The 17586-nt window shown below is 49.9% G+C and overlaps 3 protein-coding genes across 14 annotated transcripts in view; 1 reads left to right on the top strand and 2 right to left on the bottom strand.

The window, feature by feature from the left end:
• The window catches only part of F8 (coagulation factor VIII), a 139216-nt gene that overhangs the window by 112080 nt on the left and 9550 nt on the right, over positions 1 to 17586 (top strand). For 7 of the 9 annotated variants that reach the window (XM_054509701.2, XM_064574776.1, XM_064574774.1 and 4 more), the window contains 3 exons: positions 15894 to 16038; positions 16416 to 16564; positions 17298 to 17474. The exons of 1 other annotated variant lie outside the window; for it this stretch is intronic. In XM_054509701.2, the coding sequence (XP_054365676.1) occupies positions 15894 to 16038; positions 16416 to 16564; positions 17298 to 17474 (471 nt within the window). Of the gene's footprint in view, positions 1 to 5846; positions 6052 to 15893; positions 16039 to 16415; positions 16565 to 17297; positions 17475 to 17586 lie in introns of those variants that run through there. One more of the 9 variants, XM_045884596.3, reaches the window with a different exon arrangement.
• F8A1 (coagulation factor VIII associated 1) lies at positions 7307 to 8694 on the bottom strand. The gene has a single exon (XM_045871814.3). It carries the CDS (start codon positions 8555 to 8557, stop codon positions 7415 to 7417), a length of 1143 nt encoding a protein of 380 aa, XP_045727770.1. The 5' UTR covers positions 8558 to 8694; the 3' UTR covers positions 7307 to 7414.
• On the bottom strand, positions 9969 to 17518 carry LOC135361977 (histone H2A-Bbd type 2/3). Of its 4 annotated transcripts, XM_064574779.1 has the most exons (4): positions 17390 to 17516; positions 15689 to 15801; positions 11264 to 12976; positions 9969 to 10776 (listed from the first exon to the last, which is right to left on the bottom strand). In XM_064574779.1, exons 3-4 carry the CDS (start codon positions 11335 to 11337, stop codon positions 10131 to 10133), a joined length of 720 nt encoding a protein of 239 aa, XP_064430849.1. In that variant the 5' UTR covers positions 11338 to 12976; positions 15689 to 15801; positions 17390 to 17516; the 3' UTR covers positions 9969 to 10130. The 4 variants fall into 4 exon arrangements, with proteins under 4 accessions (XP_064430849.1, XP_064430848.1, XP_064430851.1 ...); XM_064574778.1 differs by lacking the exon at positions 15689 to 15801 and having other exon boundaries at positions 17390 to 17518; XM_064574781.1 differs by lacking the exon at positions 15689 to 15801 and having other exon boundaries at positions 9969 to 10704; positions 17390 to 17518.

The raw sequence follows: 17586 nt of genomic DNA, 5'->3' as shown, positions 1-17586 counted from the left end.
TTTTGGGATAATCATTTTATCAGCCCCCTGCTAAAACTTTTCAGTGTCTCCCTTTTCTCTTTAGAATAAAGTTCAAAGTCCTCAAATGGCCCTGGGCAAGATAACTCCTGTTTTCCCCTTTAGATCCATGGTCCTACTTCTCTACCCTGCTTCTTGTTCTGTGAGCCTGACCTGTGTGGAATACATCAACAGGCTACCTTATCCTCTAGCTTTTGGGAGCACTGGCAAGAGAGCAGAGGAAGGAAGGAGAGTAAGACCAAACATTTATTCTTGGGGCACCTGGCTGGCTCAGTTGGTAGAGCATGGAACTCTTGATCTTGGGGCTGTGAGTTCAAGCCCCATGTTGGGGGTAGAGTTCACTTAAAAATATATATATATATATATATATATAATATATATATTATATATATTATATATATATATAAGATATTTATTCTCCTGGTGCCCTCCTTCTAGAGGATTTGGCTGTATCTCTCCACTGAAGGTCACTGCTCCCTTCAGAGTGGCTTTCTCTCTCTGGTCCAGTTACTATCACTGAGTACCAAACCACCCCAAAATTTAATGTCATAAAAACAACCATTCTGTTTTGTTCACGGATTCTATGGGTCAGGACTTTTAGCACAGTAGAGATAGTTAGCTGTGCTCCACAATATCTAGGGCTCAGCTGGGAAGATTTGACAGCTGGGGGCTGGAATCATCTGGAAGCATCTTCATTTGCATGTCTGGTAGTTGATGCTGACTAACCTAGCTAAGATAGCAGCTGGGGCTATTGACTGAAGCAACTCTATATGGCCTTCTATGAGATCTAAGCTTCTCAGACCATGACAGTTTCACACATCCACCCAGATTCAAGGGAAAGGGACATAGACCTCACTTCTCAGTGGGAGGAATGTAAGGAATTTGTGGTCATTTTTATAAACCACTATAAGAATCTACCTAATTTTCTCCTTTAAGATTCTGCTCCCACTCCTTCTTCCACCAGGCCTAGGGATGACAATACCCTGCCCCTACCTACCTACCTAGTACCTATATTAAACTTTTCTCAAATTATTATAATTTGAGTGTTCCTTGTTTCTTGTTCAAACTCAGTTTTATACAGTAATTAATGCCAGAATTAGTCCTAAGAAACTTACCCTCAAAATGGAATTCTAGGATTAGATGGAATTCTAAGATTGGATGTTGGGTAATCCGTGATATGTGCTGGTATCACAATTTCTCAGATTATCTGTCACCAGTGATACTACGGGATGTGTTACAGATGGTGAGAAAGACATTGGGAGACTCAATTGACAGGGGCATTTAGTCGCTATAGCAAGAACTGTAGCATCAGCTGATTGTAGAGTGACCTGTCAACCTTTTATAGCCCTTCTTCTTATGGCATACAAAGGGGAAAATAAATTACATGTTACGAATATACACAAGAACACCCATGAACATACATGGAGAATCAGGACACATCCATGGAGCTCTAAAAGGAGTCTTCCATATCCTGTGCTTGTAGACAAAGACTTAGACTTGAGACCAAGTCTAAGGTCTGAGCATATGAATTGCAGACTTGCAGTGACAATTAAATTGTCTACCCCATCAACTCTCTTATGCTAAGGTAAGGGTACCAGTAGAAAAAAGTGGAACTGTGAGACCTGGGATGGGCACATTTACACAGACATGGATGAGGCTGAGAACAGCCAAGCTCCAAGTCCCCCTGAATCTCCTTGCCTGAGGAGGCAGCCTTCCCCAAGTCTCTGAGGCAGTCATCTTTTCTCTGCATAAAAGTCTTTCAGTGACTACACCTGGAATAGTTGCCTCTCGAGGCAGTGTCTAGTCCCCTTAGGGCCCCTGTTTGGCTACTATAAAAGGCAGAGGAGTCATGGGGAAATGACAGATACCACAAATGTTAGTCAGGTGGTGATGATAAAAACTTTGCAATTCCAGAGGTGGTATCTTCTCTGGAGCAAATTAACACAGCATTAGGCACCTGATATGGATGGAACAACTGACCTAGAAACTGCTTTTTCCTTCATTCCCATTGATAAGCAAAGTCAGAATAGATTTGCATTTACGAGGTGGGAACAAGAGTATTCACTTTACTATTCGTGTCTCAGGACAATGCCAGCTCCCTTGTTCTTTGTTGTACTATAGACCCAAGGGACTCCAAACATCTTGCCATCCCACGGAATACCATACTGGTCCATTATATTGATAACATGATGCTGGCAGGTCCTGGTAAACAGGAAATAGCAGTCACCCTGAATGCTTTTGTGATTAATCTGCATAAATACACACACAGAGAGACACTATATAGACATATATATAAAACAAAGAAGCCTATCTTTTCTTGACTTTACTGTGAATGGATCCCATATTTCACTGTTTAATGTTCACTGTTTCAAACAAACACTTTTTTATCACGAAGTTTCTTTCTACTTCTGTTTTATTTAGAATGGCTGCAGAGTTTCATTAAATGTTGTTTCAGCATCTTTGATCACACTCAGTGGTGTGCTGGCTGCTGATGTAATGTCACTGAATGCAGAGGTAGATAGAATTTTTCTATCTATACTAATCAGTAAAATTGGTTTACCTTTTTCAGGATCTCTATTTACGAGGTTTTGGCATGAGAGTTATATTAAACTTGAAAATAAAGTAGAAAAGCTTCCATCTTTTCCCATTAACTTATTGATCTAGAATAGCCTCATTAATGTAGTAATCATGTGTTTAATCAAAGTTAGGTGGAAATGCCACTGAGCTTTGTGCCTCACTTAGTGCTAGATGCTTGGCTATCTTGTCCATTCCTTATCCGAATACTGTTATTCTCATTTTCTATGACCCGTAGCTAATTGCTGTGAATGTATACATTCGAGTTCTGTCTCCTTGCATATATGCCATAGAACCACATCTACATACACACATATTTCTTTCTTCACCAGAGTGGGTGTTTGTCTATTCTATTGGATTTTCAAAGAATCAACTCTTGGTCTTAAAATCAAACATGGATTTGAAGTTGTTTGTTTTTTAAAGATTTTATTTTTATTTTTATTTTTTGGAGAGATTGAGAGCATGAGCAGGAAGGAGAGGGAGAGAGACTCTAAAGCACACTCTGTGCTGAGTGCTGAGCACAGAGCACTGATTGGGTCTTGATCCCGTGACCCCGAGATCATGACCTGAGCCGAAACCAAGAGTCAGGTGCTTAACTGACTAAGCCACCCAGGTGCCCCTGAAGCTGTTTTCTAATGCATTAATTTCTGTTCAAAACTTTAAAAATTCTCTTTTACTTTCTTTTGGCTTTATTTTTTGTTTCCTAGAACCTGGAGTTGAATGACTAGTTGATTTATTTTCAGTCTTTCTCATTCGATATGATAAAAGAGTTATTAATTACTCTCATGAAGGTCATTCATCTAACAAACAGCTACTGAGTAACTACTATGTTCCGGGTTCTAGTAAATGGGATGGGTAAGCTAGAGCCCGTCTATGGGTTTGGACCACCACCTGCTTTTGTGTGGATTGTGAGTTAAGAATGATTTTTACAGGTTTAAAGTTGCAAAACAAAGATTATGCAACAGGGATCACTTGTGGCCTGAGAAAACTAAAATATCTCCATCTGGTCCCTTACAGAAAAAGTTTGCAGGCTGCTGGTCCAGTGTAATGGCAGGAGAGATGCCTAGGCAGTTACCATTAACCAGAACCCTTCCACCCCAGAGTGTGCCTAATGTGGAGATTTCTGTCTTAGTCATCATCCTCCAGTGTAGCGATTCTCAAATGTTTTTATATATTTATTTCATTCACACACAAAATATTTTTCATCAGCAATATTTCCCATCACAGATGTCCCCCATAAAGAGGGAGAGGGGAGCCTTAAGGACCACTGCCACCATTCTCAATAGTCTATAATAATGCAAATGTTAATTTTATCAGTGACCATTTCAGTGATGTGGCTCTCTCTCTCTGGTTTTCAGGTTAAAAAGAAAACTATTTTTAATGTCCTTTAAAAATATTCATTTTTGGGTCATGTTAGAAATCAGTGTTGTTTTGACATTAAGTTGATAATTACCAAGTGATTTTGTCAAAGTCTGGGAAAATCGCTGAAATCTGGCCTTGGCCCAGCTATCTATGCTATGAAGTTTCTGAGGCAGATATATAAATGAGCCAATGGCAAATGAAAAACAACCTTGATGTTTTCTAAGATTATACTGGTATACCCAACACCAAGGTCTCTGGTAATCTCTCCCCCGTACACACACACACACACACACACACACTCACTTCCTCAATGCAAGGCATTTAGACCAGGCCTGAGGAGGCTTTCCCTTAAGCCCAAATCCAAATACTGTCACAGTCATATATCATAACTCCTAAGCATTCTTGTCGTAATGATGTGGTTTGAAGTGCGGTTCGGGAGCCAATGGCCAAGAAAGAATTCCCAAAGAATTTGTCAGTGCAAAAAAGGGTGGTTTTATTATAGCACAGGGACAGGGACCTGTGGGCAAAAAGAGCTGCACTGGGGTTGTGAGGAGTGACTGATTATATAAGATTTCCTATCCTGTGGAGGGGAGGGTGACATTAGGGTCCCAGGAAATTGAGTCTATAGGTTTCTGGAGGTCTAGCTATTGATAAGATTGCTTTTTTTCATTTTTTATTTTAAATATTTTATTTATTTGGGAGGGAGAGAAAGAGAGAGCGCATGGGCACAAGCAGGGGGAGCGGCAGGCAGAGGAGAGGAAGAAGCAGGCTCCCCGAGGAGCAGAGGAGCAGAGAGCCCGGAAGTGGGGCTTGATCCCAAGGCCCTGGGATCATGACCTGAGCCGAAGGCAGGCAGACACTTAATGACTGAGCCATCCAGGTGCCCCAAGATTGCTTTTTTTCTTATAAGTCATTAAGACAGTTGCAAAACTGATGGGAGATTCATGTCATGCATGACTGTGATCTCTATCAGTTAACCATTTGTTTTTCCTCTTCCTTTGCTCTTGGGCAGCCAGGAGTGCCTGAGGAATGTCACACCTTTCCCACCTGGTGGGGGGGGGGTGGATGCAAGGTATTAGCTTGTGCTTTGCCCTCAGCACGCCTTTTGCTCCCTCATCAATAAGACAGTAAGGCAGCTGGCCAGGCCTGTAGCCCAGGTTGAGAGGAGTATACTAAGAGAAGCAAAACCACAAAGGACCATGCACCCTAACCACTTTTTTAATTCCAGTATAATTAAGGTACAGTGTTATATTAGTGACTCCACACTTCTATACATTACTCCGTGCTCATCACAGTAAGTGCACTCTTAATCCCCTTCACCTATTTCACCCATCCCCCCACCCACCTCCCCTCTGGTAACCATCAGTTTTTCTCTAGAGTTGAAAGTATGGTTTTTTGTCTGTTTTCTCTCATCCTTTGTTTCTTAAACTCCACATGAGTAAAATCATATGCCATTTGTCTTTCTCTGACTTATTAGCATTATATAGCCTTATAGCTTCTAGATCCATCCGTGTTGCACATGGCAAGATTTCATTCTTTTCTATGGCTCAGAAATATTCCAATTTGTGTGTGTTTGTGTGTGTTCTTTATCCATTCATCTATGGATGGACACTCGGGCTGCTTCCATAATTTGGCTATTGTAAATAATGCTGCAATAAACATAGGGGTTCATCTATCTCTTTGAATTAGTTGGGTTTTCTTTGGGTAAATACCCAGTAGTGGAATTACTTGATCATATGGTAATTCTATTTTTAATTTTTTGAGGTACCTCCATAGTGTTTTCCACAGCAGCCACACCAGCCGGCACGTGCATTCCCACCAACAGTGCACGAGGGTACCTTTTTCTCCACATCCTCGCCAACACTTGTTGTTTCCTGTGTTTTTTATTTTAGCCTTTCTGACAGATGTGAGGGGATCTCTCGTGGCGGTTTTGGCTTGCATTTCCCTGATGATGAATGCTGCTGAGCATCTTTTCACATGTCTGACACCCTACCCACTTTTTCAATAAGTTAGACTGAGCTTTTAGGGCTCTGAAAGACCCTTCCAGGCAGCCAAGTGAGAGCACAGGAATGGTGGCTGATTCTGTCTCAGATGGGCCTCTCTTATATTCCCTTACCTACTGCTTCCACACTGTTGAAATAGAGGTAGTAAAGATGACCCTAAAAATCCCACCCATTTTGAGGCACTTGACTCACGGTGACAACCCTCCACACACCCCCCTCCCCACGCCACCCCCCCACCACACACTAAAGGCAAAACAGAAATCTACTGCTGAGCCGTGTCCTTAAATCTCACCCCAAAAGATCAGTACTGTATACAACTTCAGCCTAGAGGATGCATACTAACCCTAACCCTAACCGTAAAGAGAATAAAATCGAATTTAAAAACGCCCAGTTCGTAACATTTCATGTAACATTTGGACCAAAAAGCCTTGTAAATGTAGTATTTTGAAATGGGATGCTTTCCTGCTCTTGGGGAACAGAGACACCGTCTAGCATATGTATGACCGCACAGTACCAGAGAACCATGCTGATTTTACATATTTGAGTTAAGTAAGAGTGGCAGAGAGCTCCCTACCACAAAATAAAAGCCGTCACGCGGACGAGGCATACCTCTCAGAATGGAACCTAGAACCAGAACTGTGAATTCCAAGGCACATCAGACACATTGGCATTAGAACACGCCCCCTCCCTTGCACCGGACACATTTGCACTGCAGCTGAGTAAGGTCCACAACGCAAAGGATCTCTGTAGCTTCACTGCGTGGCAGAGCCTGAGTCCTGGGCTGTCGGTTTCAGATGAGTGACTACATCATGGACCTGAAAGACAACCATCTGTTTTTCTACTCTCTGCTTCCTGATAGGCAGAGAAGCTGTTCCCATGTTGTAGATGGAAGGAAAGCTAAACCACAGGTTAGGAGCATCAGAATGGCTTTATTATGGACTTAGGGCTGTAGCCACAATGGTGTATGTAATCAGATCATTCCCACGAACGTGTATGGGGCGGATGGAACAAAGGAGAACTTGGGCGGTCACGTGGACAGACACTGATCTATGCCAAGAAATCAGATCATGCAGCTTAAGTACTCAGAGCTGTGCAAAATCAAATCCTCACTTTGCAACAAAGATGTGGGGGGCGGGGAGCGGGTGGAAGAAGAGGTAAGGGCTAAAGGGGGCTCTTACTTGAACGTGGGCAGTTTTGGGGAAGAGAGCCGTGTCCTCCACTGATTCTATCAACGTTGCTGCTGTTTCCCTCCCACCGTCATGGAAGTAAGTTTTTGGGATACAGGTAAGTTCCGGTCAGCTAAGTTCCTACGGAGGCAAGAGGAGTAAGATAAACAAAGGCAGAACTGCCAGGATTCACGTCTTTTATTCCGCCGCCCGCCCCCCTCCGCCCCAAGCGCCAGGGGAGGTGCACGAAGTTCTGTCACAAGCCAAAAGTCAGTTCGCTAAGGGGATTCGTCAGATGCCCTGCCCCGAGGGGGAGACGGTTTCTTGCAGGACGAGGTGAAGGAGGTGGTTCTGCTCAGCACTCAACAGTGGCCACATCTCCACTTGCAGCGACTTGACGGCTTCTGTGTCCTTTTCGTGGGTGGCCATGACCAAGGACTGGAGCAGCAGGAACAGCTCCTCGGGAAGCTGGCCACCGCTCTCCTGCCCGTGGCTGTCGAAGGCCTCCCAGGAGTACTTCTCCAGGGTGTGGGCATGCTCCGGCAGGAGCTTGGCGGGCGGTGGCTGCAGTAGCAGCAGCAGCAACACGCGGGACACCTCGCAGCGGACCAACACGTCCGAGAAGGCTCCCAGCGCGGCGGGAGAGGGCGCGCCGGCCGTAGAGCCGGCGCTCGGAGGGAGCAGCGCGGCGGGCAGGGCCGGGGCCGCGCCGGGGCCCACCTGCTGCCCTGGCGGCGGCGGCGGCGGCGGCGGCGGGAGCGGCGGCGGCGGCGGCGGCTGCACCGGGTGGCTGCCGTGCTCCCGCGCCAGGCGCTGCATGCGCGTGAAGACCGCCAGGGCACCGCTGTAGTCGCGCGCCAGCAGCTGGCAGGAGGCGGCGTCGCCAAGAGACTGCAGCGCGGCCAGCGGCAGCTGCGGGAGCTGCAGCTGCGCGGCGCGCTGGAAGTGGCCGGCGGCGGCGGCCGGCTGGCCCAGGTCGCGCAGGGCGGCGGCCAGCTCGAGGCAGAGGGCGGCGGCGGCGGCCGGCTGGCCCAACTCGAGGTGCAGGCGCACGGCGGCGCCCAGAGCGCTGGCCGCGGCTTGCAGCGGCTCCCCGTAGGCTGCCGGGCAGACGAGTCGCTGGCGCGCGTCGCGCTCCTGCCGCAGGAAGAGGCGGGCGGCCTCGGTCAGCGCCAGCGCCTCCCCAGGCCCGTGGAAGAGCGCCTGCTGGCAGCGCGCCACCGCCAGCTGGCACCAGGCCGCGTAGGGCAGGCACTCCTGGGCACGCAGCTCGCGGCCCAACTGGCCAAACTGCTCGCCCGCCTCCGCCACGTTCGGCTTCCGCAGGAACCGCTTCTTCAGCTTGCTGGACACCTGGCGGTAGCGGGCCAGGAAATCCCCGGCCTCGGACCCGGGGCCCGCACCGCCACCCAGGCCGGCGGCGGACGACGCCATGTTCGCCGCCCTCGCGCTGACGCAGACCGTCGGACGTGGCGGCGCCCGGGCGCGACGTGCCCTGCGTCCCGCCGGCTCGGGCTGGCGGCGCGGCCGCGCGCGCTCGCGGAGCCCGCGCGCGCCGGGGCGCTGGGGGATAGGCAAACGCGCGGGATCGGCGGCCGGAGACCTCGCGGGGCGCCCGTTGTCTACGGAAATCGTGGGTCCTGGGGCGGGGCCTGGCCGGGTGCCCGCCGTTGCCGGGCGACACAGCCTGGTTACCCAGGTTGCTACTTACAGGCGTCTCCTAGCGTCTGTAACCGGAACCCGAGGAAAGCTCAGCTCGCGATCCCGCGTGGCCCTAAAGCCAAGTTTGCACGTGTCATGATGGCCAGCCACCCAGTCCGTCCTCAACCTTCCAAAGCCCCTGCCCCACTAGAGCCCAGGCCGACAGGTCTGTCCACCCCTCCGTCCCGCACCCGGGTTGCCATTGCACGTGTTCACCCCTTGCCGACGCCACGGTCACATGGCCTTTGAGCTCCAGCCCGAGGAACACCATCCTTCCCGGGACCGTCCCGGGCTCTGACGTGCTCAGAGCCAAGGCGGGGAAGGCGGGGGGGGGGGGGGCGGGGGGGGCGATCTTCTGTGCCCCGGCCTCACCCCCCTCCCCACCGCAGCCAGCCTCTCCCACCCAGGGCCACCCCCTGCACAGTCCCCGAGAGAAACGGCTCTTCTCTGTCCTCCCCGAGCCGGACCCCTCCCCGCACGGCCGCCACACGCCGCCAGCACCCGCGACCCCCGCCCCGTCCCTTCTCTGTCCTCCCCGAGCCGGGCCCCTCCCCGCACGGCCGCCACACGCCGCCAGCACCCGCGACCCCCGCCCCGTCTCTTCTCTGTCCTCCCCGAGCCGGGCCCCTCCCCGCGCCGCAGCCAGACGCCGCCAGCACCCGCGACCCCCGCCCCGTCCCTTCTCTGTCCTCCCCGAGCCGGGCCCCTCCCCGCACGGCCGCCACACGCCGCCAGCACCCGCGACCCCCGCCCCGTCTCCTCTCTGTCCTCCCCGAGCCGGGCCCCTCCCCGCGCCACAGCCAGACGCCGCCAGCACCCGCGACCCCCGCCCCGTCCCTTCTCTGTCCTCCCCGAGCCGGGCCCCTCCCCGCACGGCCGCCACACGCCGCCAGCACCCGCGACCCCCGCCCCGTCTCCTCTCTGTCCTCCCCGAGCCGGGCCCCTCCCCGCACGGCCGCCACACGCCGCCAGCACCCGCGACCCCCGCCCCGTCTCCTCTCTGTCCTCCGCGAGCCGGGCCCCTCCCCGCGCCGCAGCCAGACGCCGCCAGCACCCGCGACCCCCGCCCCGTCCCTCCAGGGAGAGGGACGTCCCCCAACCACGTCCCACACAAAGCGACTGAAGCACACACACGGGGTTCTTTCTTTCGCTCGCTTTTATTGCTTGGACCAAAAGGGGTTCCTTGCCCCACTTTTCTGGACCGTCAAGGACTTTGCCCGAGGCACCAGCCGGGCCGGGGCTGCCCCAGCGGTGAGCAGGCCGGACTGGCCGGCCGGGGCCCGAGACCCCGGCTCACGTTGGGCAGCTACTCCCAGGCCGGGGCCACCTGGGAGATGGTCGTAGCCCCGAAGAAGCCGCTGAGCAGCGCGTTGTTGTGGACGGCCATGTCCACGAGCTCCGGGGTGATGCGCCTCCTGCCGCTGTTCCGGGCCTCGTTGCCTGCCAGCTCCAGGACCGTGGCCGTCAGGTACTGGATGACGGCCGCTAGGAAGACGGGTGCGGACGAGCCCAGGCGCCGCGCGTAGTGGCCCTCCCTCAGCAGGCGCTCCATGTGGCTCACGGAGAACGACAGCTCGGCTCGGGCAGTGCGGGAGCGGGTCCGCCTCTGGCTCCTGGACGACCCTCGACGGCTCCTTTTCCCCGGCATGCTGGGCCTTGACTGCGCTTTCTCCGACGGGTCTAGCTCTGCGGTGCGGTGCGGTGCGGTGCGGTGCGCCAGCTGGGCCCAACGTCTCCAACCAGCCGGTCGTTGGGCCCCTGAGCCGCCGTCTCCTAGCGACCACGGACCGACCCCCTTCATTGGTCCGGGGACACACTTCGTGACACGTAGATCCGGTGAGGTCACTGCTTTCCCATCAGCCCCTGCTGGGAGCCTGGGCCTGCCAAGAAACGGCGCCGGCAGGAGCCTGCTCGCCCTGCCCCCCTGCAACCTCTCCTGGAGGGAATGCTCACTTTCCCGCCCCACGGGGACGTTGTACAGAAAAGAAAAAAAAAAAACAACCAGTCGTGGAGGGTCCGGTGGTACCGAGCAGACGCTCGAGGTGTCGGGCGAGCAACACGACTCTCTAGTTCCAAAACGCAGGAGCCCCCTGCTCACCCGGCCCCCCTGCAACCTCTCTTGGAGGGAATGCTCACTTTCCCGCCCCACGGGGACGTTGTACAGAAAAGGAAAAAAAAAAAAAAAAACAGTCGTGGAGGGTCCGGTGGTACCGAGCAGACAGACGCTCGAGGTGTCGGGCGAGCAACACGACTCTCTAGTTCCAAAACGTGGGCACCACCCCAAAAAGAGACCCCTGCACCTGTCAGGCAGTCACTCCCCCCACGGCACCTCCGTCCCTCCCCACCCCACCCCCCTCCCCCACCCCACCCCCCCGTAGCCCCCAGGCGACCACTCATCTGCTTCCGGCCCACAGAGGTTTGCCTCTTCGGGAGACTTACCTAGAGATGGGATCGTAAGACCAATAGGTGGCTTTGGGGGTCGCGCTGCTTTCGCTCAGCACCCATGTTTTCATGAGGGCTCCTCCACGTGGTAGCCTGAATCAGCACTTCGTGTCTTTCGACGGCCGAATAATATCCCCCGGCCATGGATAGACCACGCGTCGTGCATCCCGTCCGTCAGTGGACGGGCCTTGCGGTGCTTTCCACCTTGGGGCGGATGGGCAGGAAGAGCGCTGCGGTGGACGTTCCCGTACACAGGGTTCTGTCGGAGCGCCTGTTCCCAATGCCTTCGGGTATAGATCCAGGAGTGGGATTGCGGGGTCCTTCCTATGGTCATTCTATGTGTACCTTACTGAGGAGCTGCCCAACGGATTCCCACGGCAGCTGTGCCACTTTCCAATCCCAGTAGCACTGGGCGAGGGTCCCAGTTCTTCCACACCCTCGCCCAAACTTGTCATTTCCCACTTGCTTTGTTTCTCTTGTGCCTAGAAGAGCCATCCTACTGGGTGTGAGGTGCTATCTCATGGTGACTTTTTCTTAGAGAGGGAGACGGGGGGGGGGGGAGGGGCAGAGGGAGGCGGGAGAGAGAGAGAGAGAGAGGAGAATCTTAAGCAGGCTCCGTGCCCGGTGCAGAGCCCACCGTGGAGCCTGACGTGGGGCTGGATCTCACAACCCTGAGATCATGCATGACCTGAGCCGAGGTCCAGAGTCCAAACGTTCAACCGACTGAGCCACCCAGGCGCCCCTGCGGGTGGTTTTGACCTGCACGTCCCTAACGGCTATAACGATGTTGAGCAGCTTTTCACGTGCCTCTTGGCCATTCGTACATGCGCTTCGGAGGAATGGCTGCTCGAGTCCTTTGCCCCTTGTTTAACTGCCTTGTTCGCCTTGTCTGCTCAAGTCCTTTGCCCACTGTTGAACCGCGCTGTTCACCTCTTCGTTGTTGAGTTCTAAGCATTCTTGATGCATTCTGAAAAATACGCCCTTATCACCTACATGATTTGCAAATGCTTCTCCCATCCTGGGGACGGGGAGGTTGGCCTTTCACTTTCTACACAGGTCCTCCTCCTTTTGTGGCCATGCTTTTGCTACCATATGTAAGGAACTGTTGCGTAACAGAGTCTCTAGGGAGAGTCCTTTGATGCACAAATGTTTTTGGTTTGGATGGGGTGCGGTTTTGTTTTTCTCCTCCTCCTCCATCCCTCCTCCTTCCTCTTCTCCTCCTCCCTTTCTTGTAGCTGTGCTTTTGCTGCCATATTTAAGGAAACACTGCATAGTCAAATCCACCAGGATTTACATCTATGGTTTATTCCAAGGGTTTCATGGTTTCCTTGCTTACATTTAGGTTTGTGATCCAGTTTTGGAGTTCACTTTCAGACACGGTTTCAGACTGGACTCCACATTCTTTCTTTTGTCTGTCGATACTCAGTTTTCCCAGCTCCGTTCCTTGAAGAGATTGCTCATTCCTACATTGAATGGCCTGACCACCCTTGTTCAGTATCAGCTATTCATAAATCTGTGAATTTATTTCTCACTCTAAATTCCAAAACATTGACCTACATGTCTACCGTTATGCCACCATTATGCCGTTTTGGGGATTGCTTGGAAATTGGGAAGTGTGGGTCCTCCAACTTTGTTCTTCTTTTTCCAGATTGTTTTGGCTCTCTGTGTCCCTTGCAGTTCCATATGCATTTAGGATTGGCTTTAACATTTCTGCAAAACAAGTCACTGAGATTTTGATGGGGGTTGTATTGAATCTCTATATTGCCTTGGGGACTATGGCCATCTTAACAATATTAAATGTTCAATTTACTGAAACAGGATGACTTTCCATTTATTTAGGTCCTCTTTAATTTCTTTCAGCAATGTTCTCCTTTCAGCAAATACAACTCTTGCACATCTTTTGTTAAATTTATTCCTCATTGTTTTATTCTTTTTTTTTTTTTAAAGATTTTATTTATTTATTTGACAGAGAGAGACACAGTGAGGGAACACAAGCAGGGGGAGTGGGGGAGGGAGAAGCAGGCTTCCCGCGGAGCAGGGAGCCCGATGCGGGGCTCGATCCCAGGACCCTGGGATCACGACCTGAGCCGAAGGCAGATGCTTAATGACTGAGCCACCCAGGTGCCCCATCCATTTGATGATATTTTAAATAGAATTGTTGGGGGTGTCTGGGTGGCTCAGTCAGTCAAGTGTCTGCCTTTGGCTCAGGTCATGATCTCAGGGTCCTAGAGTTGAGTCCCCCATCAGGCTCCCTGCTCATCAGGGATCTGCTTCTCCCTCTGCCCCTCCCCGCTGCTGATGCTCTCTTTCAAATAAATAAATAAAATCTTTAAAAAAATAGAACTGTCAATTTCATTTTAGATTTTTTCACTGCTACTATATAGAAACACAACTGATTTTTGTGTGTTGATCTCATATCCTGCTACTTTGTTGAATTCACTTATTAACTCTATGTGTTTTGTGTATTGTTTAGGATTTTTTGTATGTAAGATTATGTCATCTGAGAATAGAGATAGTTTTCCTTCTTCATTTCCAATTTAGAAGCCTTTTATTTCTTTTTCTTGTGTCATTGCTCTGGCTAGGATTTCCATTACAATCCTGAATAGAAGCAGTGAAAGCAAGAATTCTTGTCTTGTTCCTGATGTTAGGAGAAAAGCTTTCAGTCTTCCACCATTGAGTATGACATTAGCTATGGGTATTTCATAAATGCCCTTTATTATGTTTGGTAATTCCCGTTCTATTCCTAGTTTGCTGTTGTTTTTTGTCAGGAAAAATTGGGTTTTGCTCAATGCTTTTTCTGCATCAATTGAGAGGATCATGTGGGTTTTTTCAACTTTGTTTTATTAATTTAATGTTAAATAATTTTCTTATGTTGAAGCATCTTTGTATTCCTGGGAGAATTCCTATTTGGACATGAAATGTAATATTTATAATGTGCTGCTGGATTCAGTTTGCTAAAATTATTTGAGGATTTCTGCATCTATATTCTTTTTTTTTTAAGATTTTCTTTATTTATTTGAGACAGAGGGAGAGCACAAGCAGGGAGGAGTATCAGAGGGAGAGGGAGAAGCAGACTCCCCACTGTGCAGGGAGCCCAACACGGGGCTCATTCCCAGGACCTTGAGATCATGACCTGAACAGAAGGCAGATGCTTAACCAACTGAGCCACCCAGGTGCTCCTATATTCTTTTTTTTAGAGATTTTATTTATTTATTTGAGAAAGTGAGTGTGAGCAAGTGAGAGAGAGAACACGAGTGGGGGGAGGAGCAGAGGGAGAGGGAGAAGCAGACTCCCCACTGAGCATGGAGCCCAACACGGGGCTCGATCCTGGGACTCCAGATCATGACCTGAACCAAAGGCAGACACTTAACCAAATGAGCCACCCAGGCACCCCTCTATATTCTTGTTTCAAAGATTTTTTGTTTATTATATGAAAGAGAGAGAATGAGTGGGGTGGGGGGCAGAGTGAGAGGAAGAAGCAGGCTCCCCGCTGAGCAGGGAGCCCGCTGTGGGACTCGATCCCGAGACCCTGTGATCATGACCTGAACTGAAGGCAGTCGCTTAACTGACTGAGCCACCCAGGCGCCCCGGCAAAACAATTTCTTAGAAAATTCCCCATAATACTATTACTCTGCTGTGTGATTATATAACAGACTTACACTGATTCCTATTTTAGTGTATTCAAGCAGATACAAATCCCAGGTGTTTTGTAAAAGATAATTTTCAACTTTCCAGGGCACCTGGGTGGCTCAGTCGTTAAGCATCTGCCTTCGGCTCAGGTCATGATCCCAGGGTTCTGGGACCAAGCCCCGCATCGGGCTCCCTGCTTGGTGGGAAGCCTGCTTCTCCCTCTCCCACTCCCCCAGCTTGTGTTCCTTCTCTCACTTTGTCTGTCTCTCTCCAATAAATAAATAAAATCTTTAAAAAAACTTTTTTCAACTTTCCTTATACTATGTGCCATGGTTTAAATCTAGGCCTTTTGAATAGGCGTTACTATCATATTTCTCAAACTGTGTTCCTTTTCCTTTAAATATGCTGTGCACTTTCCTCTGGAACCTAGACTTGTCAAGGTCTTAAACCCCACATGATGGATGTTACCATGTGTCTCGAATTCATACACAAGGAATTATTAATTAAAGCCTCACAGTTCATGCACACACACACACACACACACACAGCCCACATTCTTGGAAGATTATTCTGAGGCCAGTAAGTGAGGCAGACTTTCACAGCTGACTCTGGCCTAAGCTGGTGCTTCTCAAACTTCGATTTCTGATTCAGTAGATCCGGAATAGAGCCCAAGATACGGTATTTCTAATTGCTCCCAGGTGATGCTGATACTGCAGGATTAGCAAGGCCCTAAGTGGCTTCCTCAACTTTGATGAGCCTTTTACAGGACCCCAAAATAGAAGACCACTTCACCTGCCCAGACTTAATCTCCCTTGTTCCATTCTTCTTCCAGGTGTTTCTCTCCTTCATGTATTCCATTCTCACATCTGTCTAGCTAGAATGGCTTTATTTGTGTGTGTTGAATGCTGTTGAGAAACGCACAAAGCAAGATTAGGAGGCAGATATGATTGGGAGCAATTGCTTTTTACTGTCTCCACTTGCTAATTCCTCCCTACAGGTCTTCTTTGGCAATGTGGATTCATCTGGGATAAAACACAATATTTTTAACCCTCCAATTATTGCTCGGTACATCCGTTTGCACCCAACACATTACAGCATCCGCAGCACTCTTCGCATGGAGCTGATGGGCTGTGATTTAAACAGTAAGTGCCAAGTCATCATGTGTCCTTCCCTCTCCCAACACTGGGGAGGATGACTAACTGTCCTAGTGTTCTGAACAGTAGGGGGATTTCGCTGGGCACAAAACTATTAATGCTAAAACCAGCCCAGTCCTGAGCAAACCCAGGACTTGGTCATTCGAAACATGGGATTCCTAGGGGCAGCACCTCCCAAGGTACTATTAACAAGGCAAATCAAAGTCAAACAGAACTGAGAAGGGCTGACCCAAAAATGAGGGGCAGGTCAGGTTAACAGTAAAAGAATCGGTGCCGAAGTCAATGCCTGAGAAATGACGTCAGGATGACAGTTGCCCTGTGGGTGCATATTCTCCTGACGATTACATCCCTTTCATTTCTCTGAGGTTGCAGCATGCCACTGGGGATGGAGAATAAAGCAATATCGGATGCCCAGATTACTGCCTCATCCTACTTAAACAGTATGTTTGCCACTTGGTCTCCTTCACAAGCCCGATTACACCTCCAGGGGAGGACTAACGCCTGGAGACCTCAGGTAAGAGGCAACAAATTTGCCATTTAACTGATGCAGAGGAGGGAGTACAGGTTGGGAAAGAATAGGGAAGGTCCTTGACTGTTTCTTTAGAGGCATTTCTGTCACCTGACTGTTCCCAAAAAAGTGTCAAGGGTGGTTGCCTCTGGGGGGAAAAATCCCTGCAGATGTCTAGTGGATGTGCCATGTGATCTCACACAGCATTTGTGGGGGGAAATAATCCCTAACTGAACCTCCTAGAAGCAGAATCTCTATATGCAATCCTGGGCAGATGTCTGTGAAGGACTTGCAGTAGCTGAAGTAGTTTCTCGGTGCCTCAAAGGAAAGTTCATTGGGCACAGTTGTTTTTCCAGAACCAGTGAATTTGTGATTTTCAATCACTGAATAGCTTTTGGTGATGAATGCAGTCAATGGTCTCTGCTCCTCCAAGGGGCTTACTTTAAGCAAAACAGCTTGTATAACACATTGCCGAACTTGTAATACTCTAGCCCATCTATATACGGCTCTATATTCATTTAGCCAACATTTACTGAGCACCTATTGAATGGCAGACGGATACAGGGACGAATCATGAAAAATTTCGGCAATGAAGTTGCTTAGAGTCTAATAAGGGAGACTGACAAAGAGACCATTAAGATGCAGAGTGACACGTGCTATGACATGGTGAAGAAAGGATGTGGGGATTTCTGGGAGCAAATAGTAAGCAAAAGGATACCAGTCTAACTGACTTCCCCAGGCAAATAATCCAAAAGAATGGCTGCAAGTGGACTTACAGAAGATAATGAGAGTCACAGGAATAACCACGCAGGGGGTAAAATCGCTCCTTACCAGCATGTATGTGAAGGAGTTCCTCATCAGCAGTAGTCAAGATGGCCACGACTGGACTCTTTTTCTTCACAATGGCAAAGTAAAGGTATGCTGGTCTCATGCGAAAGGCACAAGAGCTCTCCTAGGGCTTGACATTTAGAAACATAGCAAGGTTGATATAAGATCAAACTTTCAAGATAAATTTTATTGAGTCTCTA

The sequence above is a fragment of the Mirounga angustirostris genome, unplaced genomic scaffold (genome assembly GCF_029215605.1).
Source record: "Mirounga angustirostris isolate CCGP_5_RB_7025 unplaced genomic scaffold, mMirAng1.0.hap1 SCAF_11, whole genome shotgun sequence".
NCBI classification, from domain to species: domain Eukaryota; kingdom Metazoa; phylum Chordata; class Mammalia; order Carnivora; family Phocidae; genus Mirounga; species Mirounga angustirostris.
Note: the sequence above shows the minus strand (reverse complement) of the source record. Positions and strands in the feature narration are given on the sequence as shown.

What these genes read in the sequence shown, in the direction of transcription:
- F8A1 (XM_045871814.3), bottom strand. Translation starts at nt 8,557, where the DNA reads ATGGCGTCGTCCGCCGCCGGCCTGGGTGGCGGTGCGGGCCCCGGGTCC.
- LOC135361977 (XM_064574778.1), bottom strand. Translation starts at nt 11,337, where the DNA reads ATGAAAACATGGGTGCTGAGCGAAAGCAGCGCGACCCCCAAAGCCACC. An exon ending in TCTTACGATCCCATCTCTAG is followed by an intron (nt 10,777 to 11,263) that starts GTAAGTCTCCCG and finishes GGGGCGGGAAAG; the next exon opens with TGAGCATTCCCTCCAGGAGA.